Source organism: Athene cunicularia (assembly GCF_003259725.1).
Source record: "Athene cunicularia isolate RWA chromosome 2 unlocalized genomic scaffold, athCun1 chr2_part1, whole genome shotgun sequence".
Taxonomy (NCBI): domain Eukaryota; kingdom Metazoa; phylum Chordata; class Aves; order Strigiformes; family Strigidae; genus Athene; species Athene cunicularia.
In genome coordinates, this window is record NW_020799095.1 from 105,463,218 (window position 1) to 105,482,271 (window position 19,054).

Consider the following 19,054-nt stretch of genomic DNA (forward strand, 5'->3'; position numbering starts at 1 on the left):
GGCCATACCATATTAAACATTCATCAACGTTAGGGAGAAAATCTCTCTTCACTGGAGCTCTGGCAATTTATCTAATGAACACCTGAAGCCACCCAGAAAACTGATGTTTTGATTCCCTTGTCAGCTTTTGCCTTTTGGCCCAGCAGAATACCGTAGCTAAGGGATACATGTTCTGCACCTATTTCAATTCTGCCTGCCAGTATGCTATTTAATAAATAATAAATATTTACTGTCTGTGACTATAATGAGAAAAGTGGGGAACGGTTATAAATATGCACATCCTTCTGTTACTCCTACCCTGTACTTACGTAGTAGTACAATGTCTGAAACCAGGACAACTTACAGTCATGGCGGTGAACTCTGGAGGATTGTCATTGACATCTGTCACAGTGATGACAGCAGTTGCTGTGTTTGAAAGACCATATGTTGGGTTTCCTTCCATGTCCGTAGCTTGAATTATTAATGTATATTGTTGTACTTTCTAAAAAACAAAATGACATCAACATAAGCTTTAGACAAAACTAACATTACCACAAGCCAGTGGGTGTTCCCAAAATTGCACTTCGCGAAGCAATGGAGCCTATCACACTGCTTATTCTAGTTAGCATCACCTGAAATGACAGGAGCAAAGTTTGTGCCACAGGAATACAGCAGCAGGTTGCATCTAGCTACATTGAACTACTGCTTGATATACTCAAAATTATCACTGAGATGGGGAGACGCTGCCTACTTCCTACTCTCAAAAAATCAAAACCACTTTATATAGTTTATGTTATAATCAGATTTAACAACACTTTTCAGATGGGGGAAAAAAACAAGAGTGCAGTTTATACTAAAATAGGGTAAGTCCTCATTTAAGAGAGCTGAGCCAAGGTAGGTTGGCTGGCCAAACGGCCACAACTGCCAAGGTTTTGTTTCGGCAAAGCCCGAGTATAAAACTGCTGTTGCAACTTCTTGCGATTGCTATGGAAACCGAATATGTCAAGGCTAACAGAGAGGAGTAAAGGGGAGTGAACAACCACATAGGCTATTTCCATAAATGTTAAACATCCCGGCCGAAGATGGAGGCCGCCACCTCCCTCACCACCCCCCCCTGCATGTGTCATCGCTAACGGCCCCCGCTGCACCCCGCGCCGGGCACTTCACTGTCCCCTCATGGCGGGAGCCCGGCCAGGGCTCCCTCAAACAACAGAAATGCCCAACAGAGATCTGACTTCCAACTGGTGAGCTGTTTAAAATGAAGTCGGCAGGGTTGTGTGAAAAAAAAAATTAAAATAGAAAGATGGTTTTTGCGTAGAGTTCCTGAGAAGTTGATTTTAACTCGTTGATGGTTTCTACTGTCAGACAGAAATACTGTGCGTGCTTTTTCATTTACCAGTTCAGTTTCCTAGCTCACCGAGAGCTAGGTGTTATCATTTAAGTTCTTTCTAAATGAAAACACACAAACATAAGGAGTTGCTATTACTCTGAAATATCACTTTCATGAATGGTTTAACTAGCACTGGCAAAAACCTTCCAGAAAAACAAAAATACTTAAAGAAAAGCCTGTTTTTTTTTTCCACTTGGTACCTTATTGTCTCCCACTACTTAAAAGACTGGAGTATATGGCAGATTATTTCTCATGCGAACAGTTTACAAAAAGGGACTACAGATAACGGTACAAAAAATAAGCAAGGACAATTCCACAGATAATATCTAACTTTGTTTCAACTTTTGGCCAGACTCTATGACAGACATTAGAGATTTAAATAGTTATACACCCTTCCAAGCAGCAAATATAAGCCACTGAAATAAAAAAAAAAAAAGCGCTTTTAAAATAAGCTATATGAATCTTTATCTCCCACTGAAGGTAACTGATGCTCACGTCCTCTTTCACAAAGGAATCCTTGCAACACACCCCAAATATGTATTACTACACGTGCGTCCCACAGTCCTTTAAAAAAGCAAGACTGATATTATTTGTAGAGAAATGCAATATCTATGTTTAACAGTGCACAAATAAGTATATGAATTCTGGCTTGGAAAATATACTTGCAAAGTGACCTTCAAAAAGCTTAAATAATCATCCTAAAGGTTTCCTTCACAACACCAACAAGAGAAGCAGTCACAAGGGAATCAAAGAAATATTTTTACCACTTTCATCCAGGAAAAAAAAAATAGTTTACTTATTGCAAAGTAATAAAATTTAGAGCAGTATTGAAGCAAATCTTGCAGCCAGATGATTCTACGTTATTGAAACAGCAGGTGCTTCTGATTCATCTGGGTCTTAACACATTGATCCCAAGAAGTAAATTTCATTAAGGAAACACCATTATTATCACACGGAGACTCAACTTCCATACAATCTTCTTATTTAATTCCAACTGAAGCAGCGCAGTAGAAACTTCCCCCCAAAAGTGCCCCAAAAGACAGCGTATATGTGCTTTTTGTTCATTGGTTTGTTTTTTTCCCCCATCCCAGCACTCACATATAGAATATCAACTGCTGGGAATGAAATTCCAGAAATCAACAAGCACACAACTTCCCAAGCATGGGGAAACTGGGGGAGGTGGCTCTCCTCCTTTTACTGCAGGTTGAGAAGCAGCCAGAAATAAGCTGTGGAGCATGTGTCAGCAGCCTGCGCAGAGACTCTGCAGAACACATCCAAAAATGAACCGGCAGTTTCAAGAAAGAACGCAGACCTCATCAGGTCACATCTTTCCACTTCAGCATAGTCCAAATGAAAAAGCACTTCACTGAATTAACCTCACGTGAAGAAGGAATGTCAGTGAGTAAATTTAAGTACCCTGCCTGACTTCTTCGGCTCCTCCAGCAGTAAGGCAGATGTTTTAATGCTGAATTGAATTCCACAGCAATAGCAGGGGAAGTAAGAACAGCTGGATCTCATGAAACAGCATCTTTTGGGATAGCAAGTGAAAGATTTCTACTGCCTTTAGTTGAGTCCCCTTACCTAAGCAACATTCCTCCTGTGCATGTTAGCACAGATAATGCATTGTGCATGTTAACCTAAAATACTAGCAGATGAAGAACGCTATCAGAGAAACCACTTTTTTTTTTTCTTCAAATGCCTACAACACTTATGCTCCCATAAATAACGTGTCACATAATTTAAAATTTTGTCTATCCTATGAGTCTAATTAGAGCTTTACAGAGAGAGTCAAGACTTAGAGAAAAGGACAGAATGGCAGAGGTTGTAGCCCAGCTGTTGTGGTTCATGGACAACAAGGAATCTTGTGTAATAAGTCACTCCCCAGTCCACTGTCAGAAGACCTGCTCGATTTAGATCTGGCTTTCTAGACACCTGGTCGTTCATTTTAATTTAACTGACTTCCATGAAATGACTCAGGAAATGAAGGAAGTGAACCAATGGTTTGGGAAGGAAACCATTTTCTCATATTAGTCTAATTTAATATTTGAATTATTTAACATTAATCATTAATATTCAACATGTGCCAAGAAATGTTTATAAATACTCATTTGGGTATCAATACAGTGATCCATCAGAAAAACTGATGGCAAATGACAAGGCTTCTCCATCTGACAATGTGAGGGTCTAAGCTCTGAGTTAAATCACTCTGGTACAGTCACTAAGTAATAAAACTCAGAGTTATTGCTATGTCCTTCTGAAAGTTCACCTGTCAAAGATGACCAGGGGATTTTAAAAACAAGGGCAAAGCTGCCCATCATTCTTTTAATTTAATAGGGCAATACTGTAAAGTTCAGAGTTTTTCCTTTCCTCAAATCCACCCTCTTCAAAACCCAACTTAAATAAAATGTTAATAAAATTAATTGCAGTATCTAACAGTGTGTTTAGCTTTTCAAATCTTGTTTGTCCCTTTCAAACTGAAATGCATCAGAATAATAGACAACCCAGAGCATCAGAAAGTAATTTTGTTCTCTGTTTTAAAGAAGTATAAGCTAACAGCTAAAAGCTGAACAGCAAATCCAGTTTAAAAAAAACCCTTTAGATTTAATGAGCTAAAATGAAGTTAGTGAAACAGAAGTTGAAACAACATGTCTTAAAAAAAGATTTGTTTGGATTTCATACTTTGTTTATAAGATAATGCTTATCTCTTGTGAAGTTTTCAAGTGGTTCAAAAGCACAGTTGGTCCATGCGACAGATCTGCAGTTGGGAGGGAAATATTTTTATTCCCACCTCACAGATGATAGGTGAGCCAGAGCAGAGGATCTTACCCTCCTTCTCTAGTGGTGGGCACAGTGAAGAACTGTCTAGACAGAACAGGACTTCCCTGCATGTAGCAGTGAATTAATGACAATCAATTTTTTTAAATGGTTTTTCAGAAGTTTTTGAATGTGCATCCAGGCCTTGAGACAAGTCTCTATCTATGACATTTCCAACATTGACTGCTTTAATTCTTAGAAATGTTCTTTTCAAATTAAAAAAAAAAAATTCAGTAATATTTTTCCTGGTTTATTTTAATAAGCAAAATTCAGATCAAGGAATTACTGCAAATTTAAAAGCACACCATCAAGATGATTTCAAGTATTTGTGACCTCTCTGTGAAGAGCATGGAAGAGGACAGAAGCTCTTCTGGAGCTTCCAAATTAAACAAAAGTATAGCCTACTCCATTTTCCATCTACTCTTTGCCCACAGAGCTCAGCAAGAGGAAAGGGCTGGAACACCTATTTCAGCACCCAGGCCAAGCACCTGAGGTCCTTATTTGCATCATTGTGCTTCGTGTGTACCTGTTCCTTAAAAGCAAATGGGCTTCTGAGATAAGATCCTTTCCACAACCCTATGAAACCGAGAATTACTAAATGTACAGGATGTGTGGGTCCAATCTTCATCCCTAGAGGATGGAAATCCCTGGAGATTTCCTTTCTCCAGGTTTTTATACTCTGGGCCTAGAATAATCACCAGTGTCAACAGGATGAAGGACAAAGTTCAGACTGGGGAGAGGGAAAAGTATTTGTAAGTTATCAGTAAAAATGTGCATTTCACAATATTAAGAACAACTCAGCCTATGGGATTAAGACCTGCCGTACCTCTCTGTCAAGCCCAGCTGCTACAGTGATAATGTCACCAGTCTCGTTGTTGATTGTAAACATGTTTGGAGAGGGGCTGCTTGGGGCCTGCGACAAGATTCTATATCTCAGCATCCCATTCTGTGCATTAGGATCATCAGCATCGATGGCAGTAACAGTCATCACGTAGGTTCCTAGCAGCAGGATAAATAATTGATGTTATATAAACATTTTACTCAGATTACACAAGATCACTTACAAGCAATGGTCAAAGCATGTATTTCTTTTGGTAAACTCTGCACATTCCTTCTCTTACTTAAAACAAACTGGTTAAACCCAAGACTCACCACCGGAGTAATTAAAATACATAAGAGGAGATAAAAATACTTTGTGTTTATAAAATATCAGATTTGCTTATAACTGAAGAAGCTCCATAAACAATGAAATCCTACAATTCTGCCATAAATAACATTTCTGTAACAACAGAGCTTCCAGCGTTTAGATACAAATGTTATTAATTGGGCCAAAGGAAATATACTTAATGTTCAGAATTGGTGCACATACTGATAGTGATTGAAAATCAATGTAAATAATACTCTTTCAAAGGTCTTTGAGATGTATCTCAAATGTCAAGTCAACATTGCAAAGTGACAAAATACATCTCTTGTGCTAACCTTTCTAAAAAATTCATTTTGCACTACTGACAAATTAGGCAAGTGGTTTCAGCCACAGAACAAACTTTAGTCTCAGCCAATTAGAATTTTAATGAGATGTGAACAACATTTAGGGTTTTCGCAAGAATTCAAATGAAACTGTTTGATTTGAAATCCCACTATTTCCAAAGTCTCTGAGATTCAGAACTAGAACTGGAGCTGTTGGTATTTTGGAACTCTCTTAAACCCTGAGCTGTCAACTAAATGAATGTCAATGGCTATCTTGAACATAACTGGAAAAACTGTGACACCATAAATAGGATTTTCAAAAATAGGAAACTAAAATTCAGATTCTTAAAGCCTTCTCTGTTTTACTTTATGTATATATACTTTCTGCTTTTGGAAATTAATCCTACCATGCTGAAAAGTGAATTAAAAATAAGGTGAAATAAGACAGCATCTGAGATTGTGCTCACCACACTAGTAAGACACCTTTGAAAGTGTCACAAAGTCTGAAGGTACCCACTTCATCAACTTCAAAATGTTACTGCATACCTCCTCCCCCCAACTTTGAAAGCCCATGTATTACCTGGCTTTGATCCTTCAGGGACTGTCCCATTCCAAACCTGGTGTAAGAATTCAGGTCTATTGTCATTCATATCAATGACATTAATAACAATGTCAATAGGATTTTCCACCTGGTTTCCATTTACATCCACTGCATGCGCTCTCAGCTGCAAAAATCATCAAAAAGTATTAGAATTTGCACAACATACAGGCACAAATAGATACAATAATGGTGACAGGAAGTTTCAAGCCAGACATTTTTAGCTCGATGTATTTTTGTTATCTGCCACTGCTTCCTCATATTGAACGTTTAAGTTTTCAGGTTGCTAATGGAACTGCTGTTCAGACTTCTAAACTATTCTAAGTTGCAGACTTACTTCTTTTATTTGCTGAAAATTAATTTCAATCATGTAATTTTGATTAATACCAATGCCTACTGCCATAGATAATTGTTTTTAATAATGACCATTAGAAAACAGACTCTAAGAATATACAGATTTATATTAAACAGCTAACAACTCACCAACAGTCCACAGGGAATGAACACTGGCATCACTTTCAAAAATTCTTTACTGGTGTTTTGTGTATTGAATAGACATGAATGCATACAAAAAGCATATAGAATACATTTGTGTTACCTGGAACACCAAGGTAGGGTTTGTGATAAATCGCTGTCAGCAATCACACTGAAATTCCAGGCTAACATTAAATTAAACTTTATGGACTGAGGTTTCAAAGATACCGAGACACTTAAATTTAATGCCCCAATTGTCAAAAAGGGCCGAGTAACTACCTTTGACAGTCAGGTTTACCTAAATCATCTGAAATTGGACAGCCAAAAGAAATAAGTAACATGGTACTCTCTGAAAACATAAACCTATGTATTCAGGCCAGAGCCTGGCAATTGCTAGGCAAAAGAGCAACTTTCTCCTACAGCAGTCCTGCTGAAGCCCATTTTATATTTATTTTTATATATATATAACATATATATATATATATATATATATATACACACACACACACACACACACACACATATATATATATCTTCCGGCTACAAACTTACCAAGAGAGGAGCAAGAGGGCATTATTCACCTCTGAAAATGACTCAGGTAAATGTAAATTCCTAAGTCAGTAAATCTTGAATTGCCAATGCCAGTTTCTCAGTAAAAATCTTATGGATGCCAGAGCTGCTGTTCTTGTGAGATCCATTCCCCTCGCCTCCCTCCAGATACCTCCTCCTGCCTCCTCTGTTCGGGCACAGCACTCGAAGGGCTTCCCAGAGAGCAAGGCAAAGAGTCTTTTAATCCGCAACATGATGGAAACTCTATCTAGGCACTGAATTATTTCTCTATTTCAGCATGGTGTCTCAAAAAGCAGACACAACTGTAAGTCATGGCCTGGTCTCTCCCTTCCTTCAAACCTTCCTTTTCCACTAATACTGGAATCTGTGGTCTACTTTGTCAATTTCTTTAGAGCAAAGAATATCATTTACATAAGCTGACAGATCTAATTTACAATTCCATTAAAATGCTTTGATTTGCCCCTGAAAATGAAAATTCGTAGGTTATTCTTCCCATCCATTTCTCAAATCACAACTGCTGCAATTCTAACAGCATTCACGTCCTTATTTAAGTTACTGAGTCAAAAGTAAACTTTTGAAAAATATACAGTATAGTGGAGACTGTGATCAATGGTCTGTATTTGAAATATAAGCTACAGTAACCATATTTCAAATCTTTTAACATTACTTTATCTAAATATATTTAATCACTGTTTACATATGTTAATGTATTTAAGCTGCTTAAACATAGTAAGAGTTAGCCTTAGTAAGTACAATAAATACAAATCTGCTACAAACTCTTCAAATCATATCTCATAGAAAACTAAATGCCGGCTGCTCAAGTCATGTTTGAAGCAGATGTTAATCTTCCAATTTGATAATCTGATTTATGGTAAATTAAACTCTTACATGAAAAGAAGCAATCTGCTCCCGGTCTAAAGGCTTTGTCACAGACAGCTGTCCTGAGATGGGGTTGATGATGAAGATGCCAGTTGGAGGTTGGTCAGCTCCTGGGCCAGTCACACTGTACCGTAGCGAGAGGCTTTTATCACGATCGGACCTAATCTGCATGTCAAAACCCATAAAGTTTACATTAGTAAATCCACAAGCAGTGGATGGGACTGCTGCTGAGACAAGCACTGTCTTTTTTTTTGTTGGTTTTTTTTTTTCTTTTTTCATCTTTAAACTAAACTTGTAAAAATAATTATTCTGGAAATGGTATACAGTTAGTATAACGCTTGAAATTTACAATGGCACTCTGTCAGAAAACTGGTCAATGAATTTTCAGGAATATAAAAATATCCCTGCTTATTTCTCATAATAGGATGAACTGTATTAAACCAAAACAAGTAAGTATTCTTACCTTAAACAGAATTGTTCCGTTTCTAGAGAAAACATATACTATCATAAAACTACATAGGAAATTAAAAGTCTAGGGTTTTTTCCCTCCTCCTGTATTTTCCCAGACCAAAGCTACAGATTCTCTTCTGCTACTGGTAGTAGCCCTTTGGAAACTTGCCATTCTTGTTTAAAGACTGAACTTTGGTCTCATCTTCCAAGGAAAAAATTAAAGCGCAATGCAACTGTGAGGAGCAGGTGAACCACCAGCACATACATCAACAGAGCAAAACCATGTCCTATCAACTTGGGCTAATGCTCTACCAAGTTGCAACAAATGGATCATGACCAACCAGTACCATGGTTGGAAGCCCTCTCCTGTGCTGGTCTCCTGGCAATGGCCATGTCTGTGCTAGAGAGTCCTGTGGAGCAGCTTGTGTCTTCACCCCATCGGATGCCATTTCTTTCTGCCTCCTAGTGCACCCCTCCTCCCTCCTCTCCACACCCTTCCCCAGGTGGAAAATTCCAGTGCAGGAAACTAGGGAACTCCTGAACCAGCAGAGATCCTCCTTAATGGCTTAAGAAAGTCGTTACAGCACTTACCACCCAAACCAAGGTCACCTTCCACCAGTACATGAGGATAGGGACATTTTAAAAAAAACAAATAAACACAGCTCATCTCCCTATGCAGAGGTAACAACAGAAACCAGTCCAAGAGACTCTGATAAACATTTGGGCAATGAACAAGACATCATTTACACAAAATCTCTTCAAGAGCTCTCCAAGGGACACTGAAACCACATTTCTATTAACTTCCTTACCCTGACTAATTCCTGAGGAAAAGGTCCTCTGGAATTTTCTGGTAGGTTGATTGGAGGAATAACCCAGTCTCTCTTCTGCCTCTTTAGAGGGCTGCTGTGCTTGTATTGTTGCCATGGAAATATGATGTCTTCAATTTTCTTCTGGTCCTTTCCCAGGTACAAGATAAAATTAAGCACATGTCAGAAGGAGAATTACTAGCAGACATTATAAAATAATTCAGATACAATTACATAATTGACTGAAAGGCTGTCTTTCTGCTGTATTCCTAGAACTGTTTTAATTGCATTCACAGTGCTGTATGAAAATAACCAATATTATTTACAACTGCACTGCAAAATTTTAAAAACTCCTTTTTTCCTTACTCAAGGTGGAGGGGAAATGGAATTATAAACCATTTATAGCATGGCACTACTGTGTAAACTATTCTGCACTTTCTGAAAAGTAGTTAATATTTTGCAGAATTTAATAGTGTGCCTTTATGTATTTCTCATTAGCTGGAACTTCAGTTCAGGTAATGTGCTACTGTACATTAAATTTAGATCTGGGTGTGCTAAAATATAATTTGAGTTCCAAGAGAAGTTTAATACATACTGGTAAGGAATGTCTCAAATATTTATGACCCTATTAAATCCCATAGAATTAATGCTGTAATTATTTTAAACCTATGTCAGCCATGATGGATGCAGTAGATGACCCACTTTACACACTGGGCATTAATCTCTGCTGGGTGTCAACATCCTCTTCCTATTCCCTTCTCTATCTGCAGTCATTTCATCCTCTGGATGCCAGGACACAGAGTCATGCTGGCTTACTTAAGGAGACAGGGTGACAAGAATGTTTTCCAAATCTTTTAAGAGAAAAACTTTTCTTTTCTTTTTTTTTTTTAAAATAAAATCTAATGATATATGCCACAGAGTAAAAACAGATGCCCAACTGAAGGCCAGATTCCACTGCTCTACTTTCTGCTGATGGAAAGGTTGCCTGAACTGGATTTTTGAAAAGAACAGTGCATGCCCTGGCATATCTAGGTATCTGCTCTTTTACTAGACTTTTACAGACAAAATTACAATATTTCCTTTGTTAAAAACATGCCTTGGCAGATTTAAAACAATCATTAAGTAAGCAAACAAAAAGCAGAAGATTACATAGCTTTGGTCTCCAGTGTGTTCTCAGGAAAAATGTCTTGCATAACCACACTGTCTATTTTGACATTATGCTTAAATCTTTAATGCGTACCTATTACAAGTATGTCAATCTCTGAATAAATTTTGCTCTTTATTTGAAAACTAAGCACTTTATAAGAGAAGGTAAGAAACAGCAGGCAACAAGTAATAGCAAAAGGTAGTAGACCTAACACTGTTTTCCTGAAGTGTTGTTTGTATATTGCTCGGTCTGATTTTTGTTATAGTATATGTTTTATCCTATGGCAGCTTCCAGCAGAGGGAGACTATCTTCCTTACCAAATAGTGCTGGAATCATGAATAATTTACAATCCCCAATTTGATTATGAAGGGACAAGACAAAGCCAATATTCCTTGCCAGAAATGCTTTCCTACTACTGCTGTAAATCTGCAGCTCTCATCTAATAAACGTGACTGATGCACTCTAACACAGATTTGTTTATTTTGTGGTTATATTTAACCACTTGAATAAATACTGCAATACTTTCAAGCAATTTAAAATAAATGACCACGTCTGACTTAAATTCAGGTATAAATCTCAAACTATACAAACAAAAAAGCTCAAACATAAGTGAATCCTATATACTTAAACAGGCATGTCTTTCCATGCCTTCTGTAGCAAAGCTACAGAATAACAGACTACTCTAAAGCTCCAGTTTTGCATGCACTAGGTGCCCATTAATAAACTGCCTCATGGAGAGGTGCATGACAGACAGAATCAAATCTCTATTTTTAGGTCTGTTTACAGAGATACATTTATACAGGGTGCATTTAGTTGTTTTACCTTTTCTGAAGCTCCTGCAAAGACTGGTTCAGGGGTTAGCTTCACTCTCATTTGCCATTCTTCCTGGGTTTCCTTGTCTTGAGCAGACACAATGAACTCTGTGGGCTCTGCTGAAAGTTGAAAGCTTCGCCCTGCATAGACCACACCATCTTCACCTACTCTGAAATCTTCTGGCTCACTGCTTCCAAAGTGTATTTTTTTGTTTCCATCGCAGCTCTGAAACCTCACTGCAAAACACATAAAATGAAGAACAAAAAATGAAAAAGCAGCCCACTTGAACTCAGTGTGACATAAAATACATTAAGAACAAATGTTCAAAAGCAGAAGGACTTAACTTGTTGCTGCTATTATCACATGCAATTATGAGTTAAGACTTGCACTTCAGGGGTCAGTCCACATCACAGCGATATCCTTCTGTGGACTGCTACGCAGAATTTTTAACCCTAGACAGACTGCCTCGCTCTCAAAGACCCACCCCAACCCCCTCCAGCAAGAAAACCATTTCCCTCCATGTCCTACGCTACATTTCAGTTGGTCCCCAGTGGAGCAGCTGGGAGGATTTGCACCTCAAGCCTCACAAAGATCTAGACAAGTCAATTCATTAAAAATACTCAACAAGTTTAATTATGCACAACCATAATCTCAAACACAACCATGCTTCCAGTGTCTTCTCTACGACAGGTGTAAGGCAGAAACCCAGAAGTTTGTCAAGACATTAACTTCTGTGCCTAGCTCAGCCTGTGATTCAGCTGTATCATCCCAAGTAGGTCACCTGTGAGCTCTGGACCTGAGTTTCCTCATCCCTCATCTACAAGATGGAGGCAGCAGTAAATACTTACCTCACTGAGAAAATCTAAGTTAAAGACTTCACTTCTTTTTCTCCTCTTTTTTTTTTTTTTTAAAAAAAAAAGCTATTTCACATACCACCCATGTCCATTCATCTACTTCAGAGTAACCTATTCTTGTTTAATTCCCCCCCTCCTTCCTTTTGTCCTGTCTGAAAGATGCATATTGGAACAAGAAGTCAGTAAAACCGGTTGTATAGATGATGATGTGAAGTGCACAAAACCAAACTGATAACAGGTTGCTGCTTTCTTTACCCAATTGCTTTCACTACCACTTATCTTTTGGGTTACTGCAAATAACAGTAGGTAAAAAAATGAAAGTGTGCTTTTATAACCAATGATCGTTCTTTAATGTTTCCAAAGCATTATGAAATATTTTGATTGTATGGGCAATAGAAGTGCAAAACATCATTATGAAGGTTGTGCTGAAATACACATAGTGAAGATGAAGATGAAATGAGTCTTTATGCCTCATTTCAGTTATTGGACTTTTTATATTGTGCTAAACCATGCACAAACTATTTAGCTTCAAAACCTAAAGGTCCCTCTCAAGAAAAATCACTGCTAAATGTCATGCATCATATGCTTTCTTCTGTAACGCACTGTTTCCAGGAAGGTACTGAGAAGAAGAATTGTACCATTTTGTATTTGAACTTCAAGGACCGAGCTGATGTTCAGGTGACATATAAAATTTGTTTCCTTACAGCACCCTTTCAGTTATCCAGAATCCCCCATTTGTCCTCCCCTGACAGAAAAGACTGTACTTTAAAAGGGTCCATCATGTACAAAAATGAAATAAAGCACAACACTCCTCCAAATGAACGGTAAAAGGTCAACCTTCTTAATACTGATCTTGCTGGGCTGGGCAGGGATACTCTCTTTCCAGACAGCTCACAGAGTTTGAAGGTCTCCCTCCACGGAACGCCAGCCTCAGCTTGTGGAGAAGAGCGTGCCACCTGCACAAAGCACTGAACCCAGGAAGAACAAATCTGCTTGGGTAAAAGGCTGAAGCCTCACCACTAGGGATACTCCTGTGATCCTCTTTGCAGATGTTGCCTCAGGTCTTCTGCATTAGCGGTGAGAGTGCTTAACTGAGATGCTAAAAAATATTCAGCATCTCCCATAAGTTTTCATATGTATTGCTCTCTGGCCAATCCCATTGCTTCTCAAGTCCATCCTACCTGCTCCATAAAGCACAACTTTCCTATGCTCTACAGTCTACAGGTCTGCAAGATTTGCTGAAGGTGACAGAGCCTCTGTTCACACGGGAGGAGAAAAATCAACAGACAGAAGGTTCAGCTCCCAGATGTTGACCAGCCTTGTGGATTGAGTCAGTTTAACAAAACAGTATGCTGAAATACAACAGCCAACTGAGAAATTGCACAATTCTAGGCCAAATATGTAAAGCTACCAGTTAAAACAACTATACCAGTACAGAGAAATCATTACCAGAGTCCTAATTCTGATTAGCCAACCTTCAGAGCTGGATATTCTGTATTGTTTAGCACAAAAATAAAGAGGTATCCAAGTAGAGTTTACTCAAAAATCACTACATCTAATGATTTAAGAACTTAATGACTGGACTACCCAAGAGCTCTGTTCATACTTCAGTTCAGAGGCACAGACCACCCATACCCCAGGCATGGAGAAAGTTGGGCCTCCTCCAAGCATCATCTCTGTTCACAAACAAAACTCTCAGTTAGAAACAGTTCACAGAGACTACAGGAAAAAAAAACAGTCAGCAATATAACCCATAGCGCTCTCCACACCTCCTGACCTCTCATCTCAGCTACAGCTGCTCTCAAAATCTGCTCTTCAAAAGAGAGTCTTGACCCAAAGGACGAAGAACAAGCCAGATTCACCTCTGGCTCTTTTCAGACTTACTTTCTGAAAAGTAGGGAGTGGGAAAGAGAAAATATTAATCTAAACTTTGATCATTATTGTTTTTCAAAAAGGTGAAATTTAAAATTAATATTACAGCCATTATGGTCCAAAAGACCAAGATATCACAACAATATTTTACAAAAAATTATTCCCAACTATTGCACAGTAGGGCAATATATTAATTTTATGTATTCAAATTCATAACGAGGATTTGTTCCCCCACCATCTTAAATATGGACACCAATAGCCAAAAAACCCAAACCCACACCAAGGAAAAAACCTACCCTGCTAGCCACTTAATTGATTTTTCTCCTCCGGGCAACTGTATATTACAAAATTCAATCAAAATCCCTTTTCTTTGACAGTATCCTGGTAAAAATGTATAAAATTGTCAATGCTTTGCAAGAATTATTCTTCCTTTGCAAGGAGCACACATTAACAAATTATACTCAAGTATAACCATCTATAATTAAATTCCCTTGACAGAGTACAGGTTGTGCAGTAGCTACTCTCCCCCCAATTGCATGGTTATCTGTCTCGTAAATTCAATTTAGATCACTTTGTTTCATTTTTCAGTGTTCAACTAGTATGTACAAAGAGTGATTTCTGACTGTAGGTTTTTTAGGCAAAGGTTTTTGCAAAAATGCTATAGGATTCCCCCCCCAACTGTTTATACCGTGTTCTTTCTAACAACCACACGGAAGGGAGACATGCTTTACAAAAGTCACTTTATGCTGACAGATCAATCGTATGGATTCTTTTCATTTTAAGAAAGGTTGACTAGATATACTATGCAGCATCTTAGTCATTTTACATGCAGTAGAAAGAGTACTCAAGTATCTGATTTTACTGCTTTTTAATAACACTCTCTGCATAAATGATCAGATGTATCTCAATTCATAAAAATAACTCGTGGATTTTTAAATATTTCTGAGTATCTTCTCCCTCTTCTGAAAAGTATCTGCCTTTTAGAAGTATATTATTTGAAAGCACTAGGAAGCATTCAATCGTTATCTGAAATATAACTATTTTGGTTTTAGATGAGAATACCTTTGGTCATATCGAAGCCATAATATGCAGCATAGGAGTAAATGCAACTAATTCACATGTTCAAAATAAGGCCACATACAAGGATTTACAAAACCAGAGTCTTTAAACAGAATCAAAATTGTACTTCATATTAGCATATTATTATTGTTTATTAAACGTTAGACCCTAAGACACAAGGCCAGTAGTATCCTAATTTGGGAGTCTTTTCTTGTCCTAAAACCAAGACAAGTATAATCTATTAAAAAAAGAATAAAAGAGTACCTCTGTGACTACAACATTCTCAAATGAAAATCTACAGCTCTGTGGTATCAACACAAGTTTTCAAGTTAATGCTCTTTCATAATTACAATGTATGCATATGTATAGTGTACAAATGTTAAGAACTACATATGCAAATTCATTTAAAGTGCACTAGAAAGCTACACCACTTGTACTTAGGTCTAACAAGACAAATGAGTCATATTATCTATAAAATACATGTCTAACCTCATATACCCTACTAGTAATCTTCAATTACCTAGAACCGTTTCTCAAACAATAAAACCCCTTTTTCATCTGTTCATGTTGGTTTGCAGTCTTTGACAACCTGCTTCTCTTCTTTTTGTCTTAGGCAAATAACACTGGAATTACTTGACCCAAGGACTGATCACAGAATGATATAATGGACTATATTAGTAACATAAATTTTTTATTAACATATTCATGTACAATACAGAACATTCATACAGAACTTTCATTACTCGCTTTGATCCTGCGATAGTTGCACTGAGTTTACCATCTGGATTTTTGCACTTCGAAAATATCCAATTCACTTCTAGGTAACATCTACATGCATACCAACAAACAAGAAGGCATATTTCCTTCAGTAAATATGCTGGAACAGTATTATTCCTCTTGAATGCTATTCTCGATGTCTAAGCATCAACCTCAAGGCAAAGGCTCACTTCGAGGACATTATGGAAATTGCAACAAATTCCAAGTGCTAACAACATATGCACTCCAGCAATACAGCTAAGAATATGTATCATAAAATGGAAAACCCAAGTATATTTAATCCACTGAGGATCACTATGCAGTAGATAAAATAAACAGAATAAGAAAGTAGCTTACATACAACCTTTGACAGAATGAGAAATTATATGGAAACATTCTGCTTGAACTGTCTGGCTACCTGCATACTTAATATCTGAACAACTATTTTCTCCAAGAACTCTCTGCATTTAACAAGGCTTCTTTCTTTTCAGAGAGAAGCTGGAGAAAACTACACTAAAACACATTAAAAAAAATTAACTACTTTATAAATTAGTCATTTATTCAGACTGGTTACCTCTGTATCTGTAAGGTGATCTGTTAGTCCTACTAACAGAGTGCACATGCTCATATTTCAGCTCATGGCTTCTTGCAGTGGCATGTGAAATGCCCATAAGACATCCTTTACTACAATTACAGATAACTTTCAAGAGAAGTGTGTTTTAAACATCATGGTGGACTGTTAGAACCACAAAAAACTGAACTACATTCTAACTTGCTTTTTCCATTACCAGTTGCACTTTTAAAGTGGGTTTAAGTTTAGAACTTCCTGACACCAGCTTTAAAACATTATTTTTGGTTTTTTTGATACATGGACAGTCTACAACAGCTAGGAAAATGTCTAAACTGAGAAAATTAGATACAGAATTTGCTGATGTGAGATAAATATGGAAGATAATCTGATTATTTTAGACAATGGCATTTTCCTACCTGTATTATTATTCAATTTGTCATTATAACCTTGAGAGATACTTCAATACACCAGTGTTGTTTCTAACAGGTTCTTCTAGTCTTTATGCCTAATCCCATTTTCTTTTCTACATTTATATTTATGCACTGGAGCTTATCTTGTACTCCAGACCATCCAGAAAAAAAATCTCAAAGTGCTACTTATTTTGAGCTTTTCTGGAGTAACCAACCTGCAACACTTCAAAAGAAAGCCTGGCTGTCAAAAGGCGGCTGCTTACCACTTCTTGAAAGACAAGCCCAGTAATTCAGTAATTGCGTTTGGAAACCTCTGCCTTTGTGCTTGCCACCCCAGCCCACGTCAAGTAGAAGGCTACTTCAGCCAGTCACACGAAACCAACTGGAGTTTTGCCACTTACTAAGGGCCAAATATGGCCATTTGCTTCTAATTCCTATTTTCACTTGACTTCACAAGCTTTACAACCTGGTGCCAAGTGAGAACCAGACTATGAAGCTACAAGAGGGGAAAGAAAAGTGTTACACTAAAAAGTTTCAACTGAGGTAGAACTGTGGATTCATTCAAGCTATTTACCAACTTCGGGTGTTTCATGATCTGACTCACAGCAGCTTAACTGTCCACATTTCCATACTGTACTGTTTTAATCATTTGTCTATTCAGTTAGGAAAACAATAATTAAAAGTGACTTCCAAGAGTTATGGTTTAATTCATACTGTACACTTATTTAATTAACTGAAAGCAGTTTCAGAGTGATGTGCAGCAGGCATTAGGTAAAACCTAGTATTAATATATAACTTGACTTTATGGAATTAAGATGCTAAGTGAGTAGCTTACTTCAGAAAAGCTGTAAAGTTGCATGATATGCTGGTAAAAATAATCTGTGCTAGTTACAGCAACTAACACTCATTCAATGAAACTCTCTTTCCTGCCCCTCTCTGCAGACTTCAAGTTCTAGATAGACAAATACGCACGTTTCCTAAAATAACATACTTTCAAAGCAATCTGGGAGCCTACACAACAGAAGGACAGTGGACATAAACCTCCCTCTCCTTATTTCTGCAGCATGTGTTTTTCATTCTTAATCTGTATAATTGCATTTTGAGATGTTTTCAAGTATTTTGTTGCAGGGTGCAATTGGGTGGGAACTACTGAAGCCCAGTGCACACTCTGTTCTATGTTAGAAGACTGTCTCCTCATAAACCCTACCAACTCAAACATGAAGGTCTATTTTTAAAGTATTTTCTTTCACAGGTGGCTATCACCAGACTGTTCGATTCTTGCATTCACAGTGAAAGACTCACACAGCTCTTTAATAAAATGCCATCTAGTTTCCAGTTCCCATAATCCTCTTTGTTTACAGAACAAAGTCGTAACAGGCATGCCAGAATGAAAATGGGGATAATGTTCTTTCTATTCGATAGAAATGCCTCTGCAGCTTTTCAGAACAGGAATACCAGCCATCAGCAAAACACAGGACTGGTATCTCAAACAGAGTCCAAATTATGTCCGGTTCACTGATCCTTTTCAGTCCTTGCCTCTACCACTCACTGACGCAAAGATCTTCTGCGCTTTGACACCCCTTTTGTCATTATTTTAGAAAAAATTAAATGCAGAAAAGGAGAACAAGCATCTTCAAGAAGGAGAAGTACTTATATTTCAACAACTGCTTTTGTTTTAAAACACAAAAAGGTTTCTTTACGTTTTCCTTCACTCTGTATTGTTTAAGGCAGTTTCGCTATAGACGAGCCTATAGGCCCCTGCAGAGTTCTGTGCCAGCTTTTTTTCTAAATGATGCTAGTTGAAAGAAAACTCAGTAATAAATGTCATTTCTGTACTCTAGAGTACGCAATGCACCTTTAATACTTTCCCAAGTATACTATTCTACACAGTAATAAAAAGAAGGATTAAACACTAATCTCTTACACACATAATGCATCAAGTGACTACACCTGCTAAAATCCAATTTGGTAATTAAAAAATATATCTACTGAACAGTCAAACCAGGAGACTAAAGAGAAAGTACTGTCTGTGCAGATAGCTAGCAGAAAACAGCTTGAAAATTCAGGCACTTAACACAAACCTATTTTTACCTCTATTCATTTTTATGTGACCTTAAGCAGTGTAAGAAACAAATACCTACAATT

At 37.6% G+C, this 19,054-nt stretch overlaps 1 protein-coding gene across 2 annotated transcripts in view; it reads right to left on the reverse strand.

Annotated features, from left to right (window-relative positions):
* CDH2 (cadherin 2) overlaps window positions 1-19,054 on the reverse strand; it is a 115,175-nt gene that overhangs the window by 27,713 nt on the left and 68,408 nt on the right. For both annotated transcript variants that reach the window (XM_026842067.1, XM_026842066.1), the window contains exons 3-8: window positions 11,397-11,623; window positions 9,431-9,577; window positions 8,181-8,336; window positions 6,231-6,375; window positions 5,010-5,182; window positions 344-481 (exon numbers count right to left, since the gene is read on the reverse strand). In XM_026842067.1, the coding sequence (XP_026697868.1) occupies window positions 344-481; window positions 5,010-5,182; window positions 6,231-6,375; window positions 8,181-8,336; window positions 9,431-9,577; window positions 11,397-11,623 (986 nt within the window). The remainder of the gene's footprint in view (window positions 1-343; window positions 482-5,009; window positions 5,183-6,230; window positions 6,376-8,180; window positions 8,337-9,430; window positions 9,578-11,396; window positions 11,624-19,054) is intronic.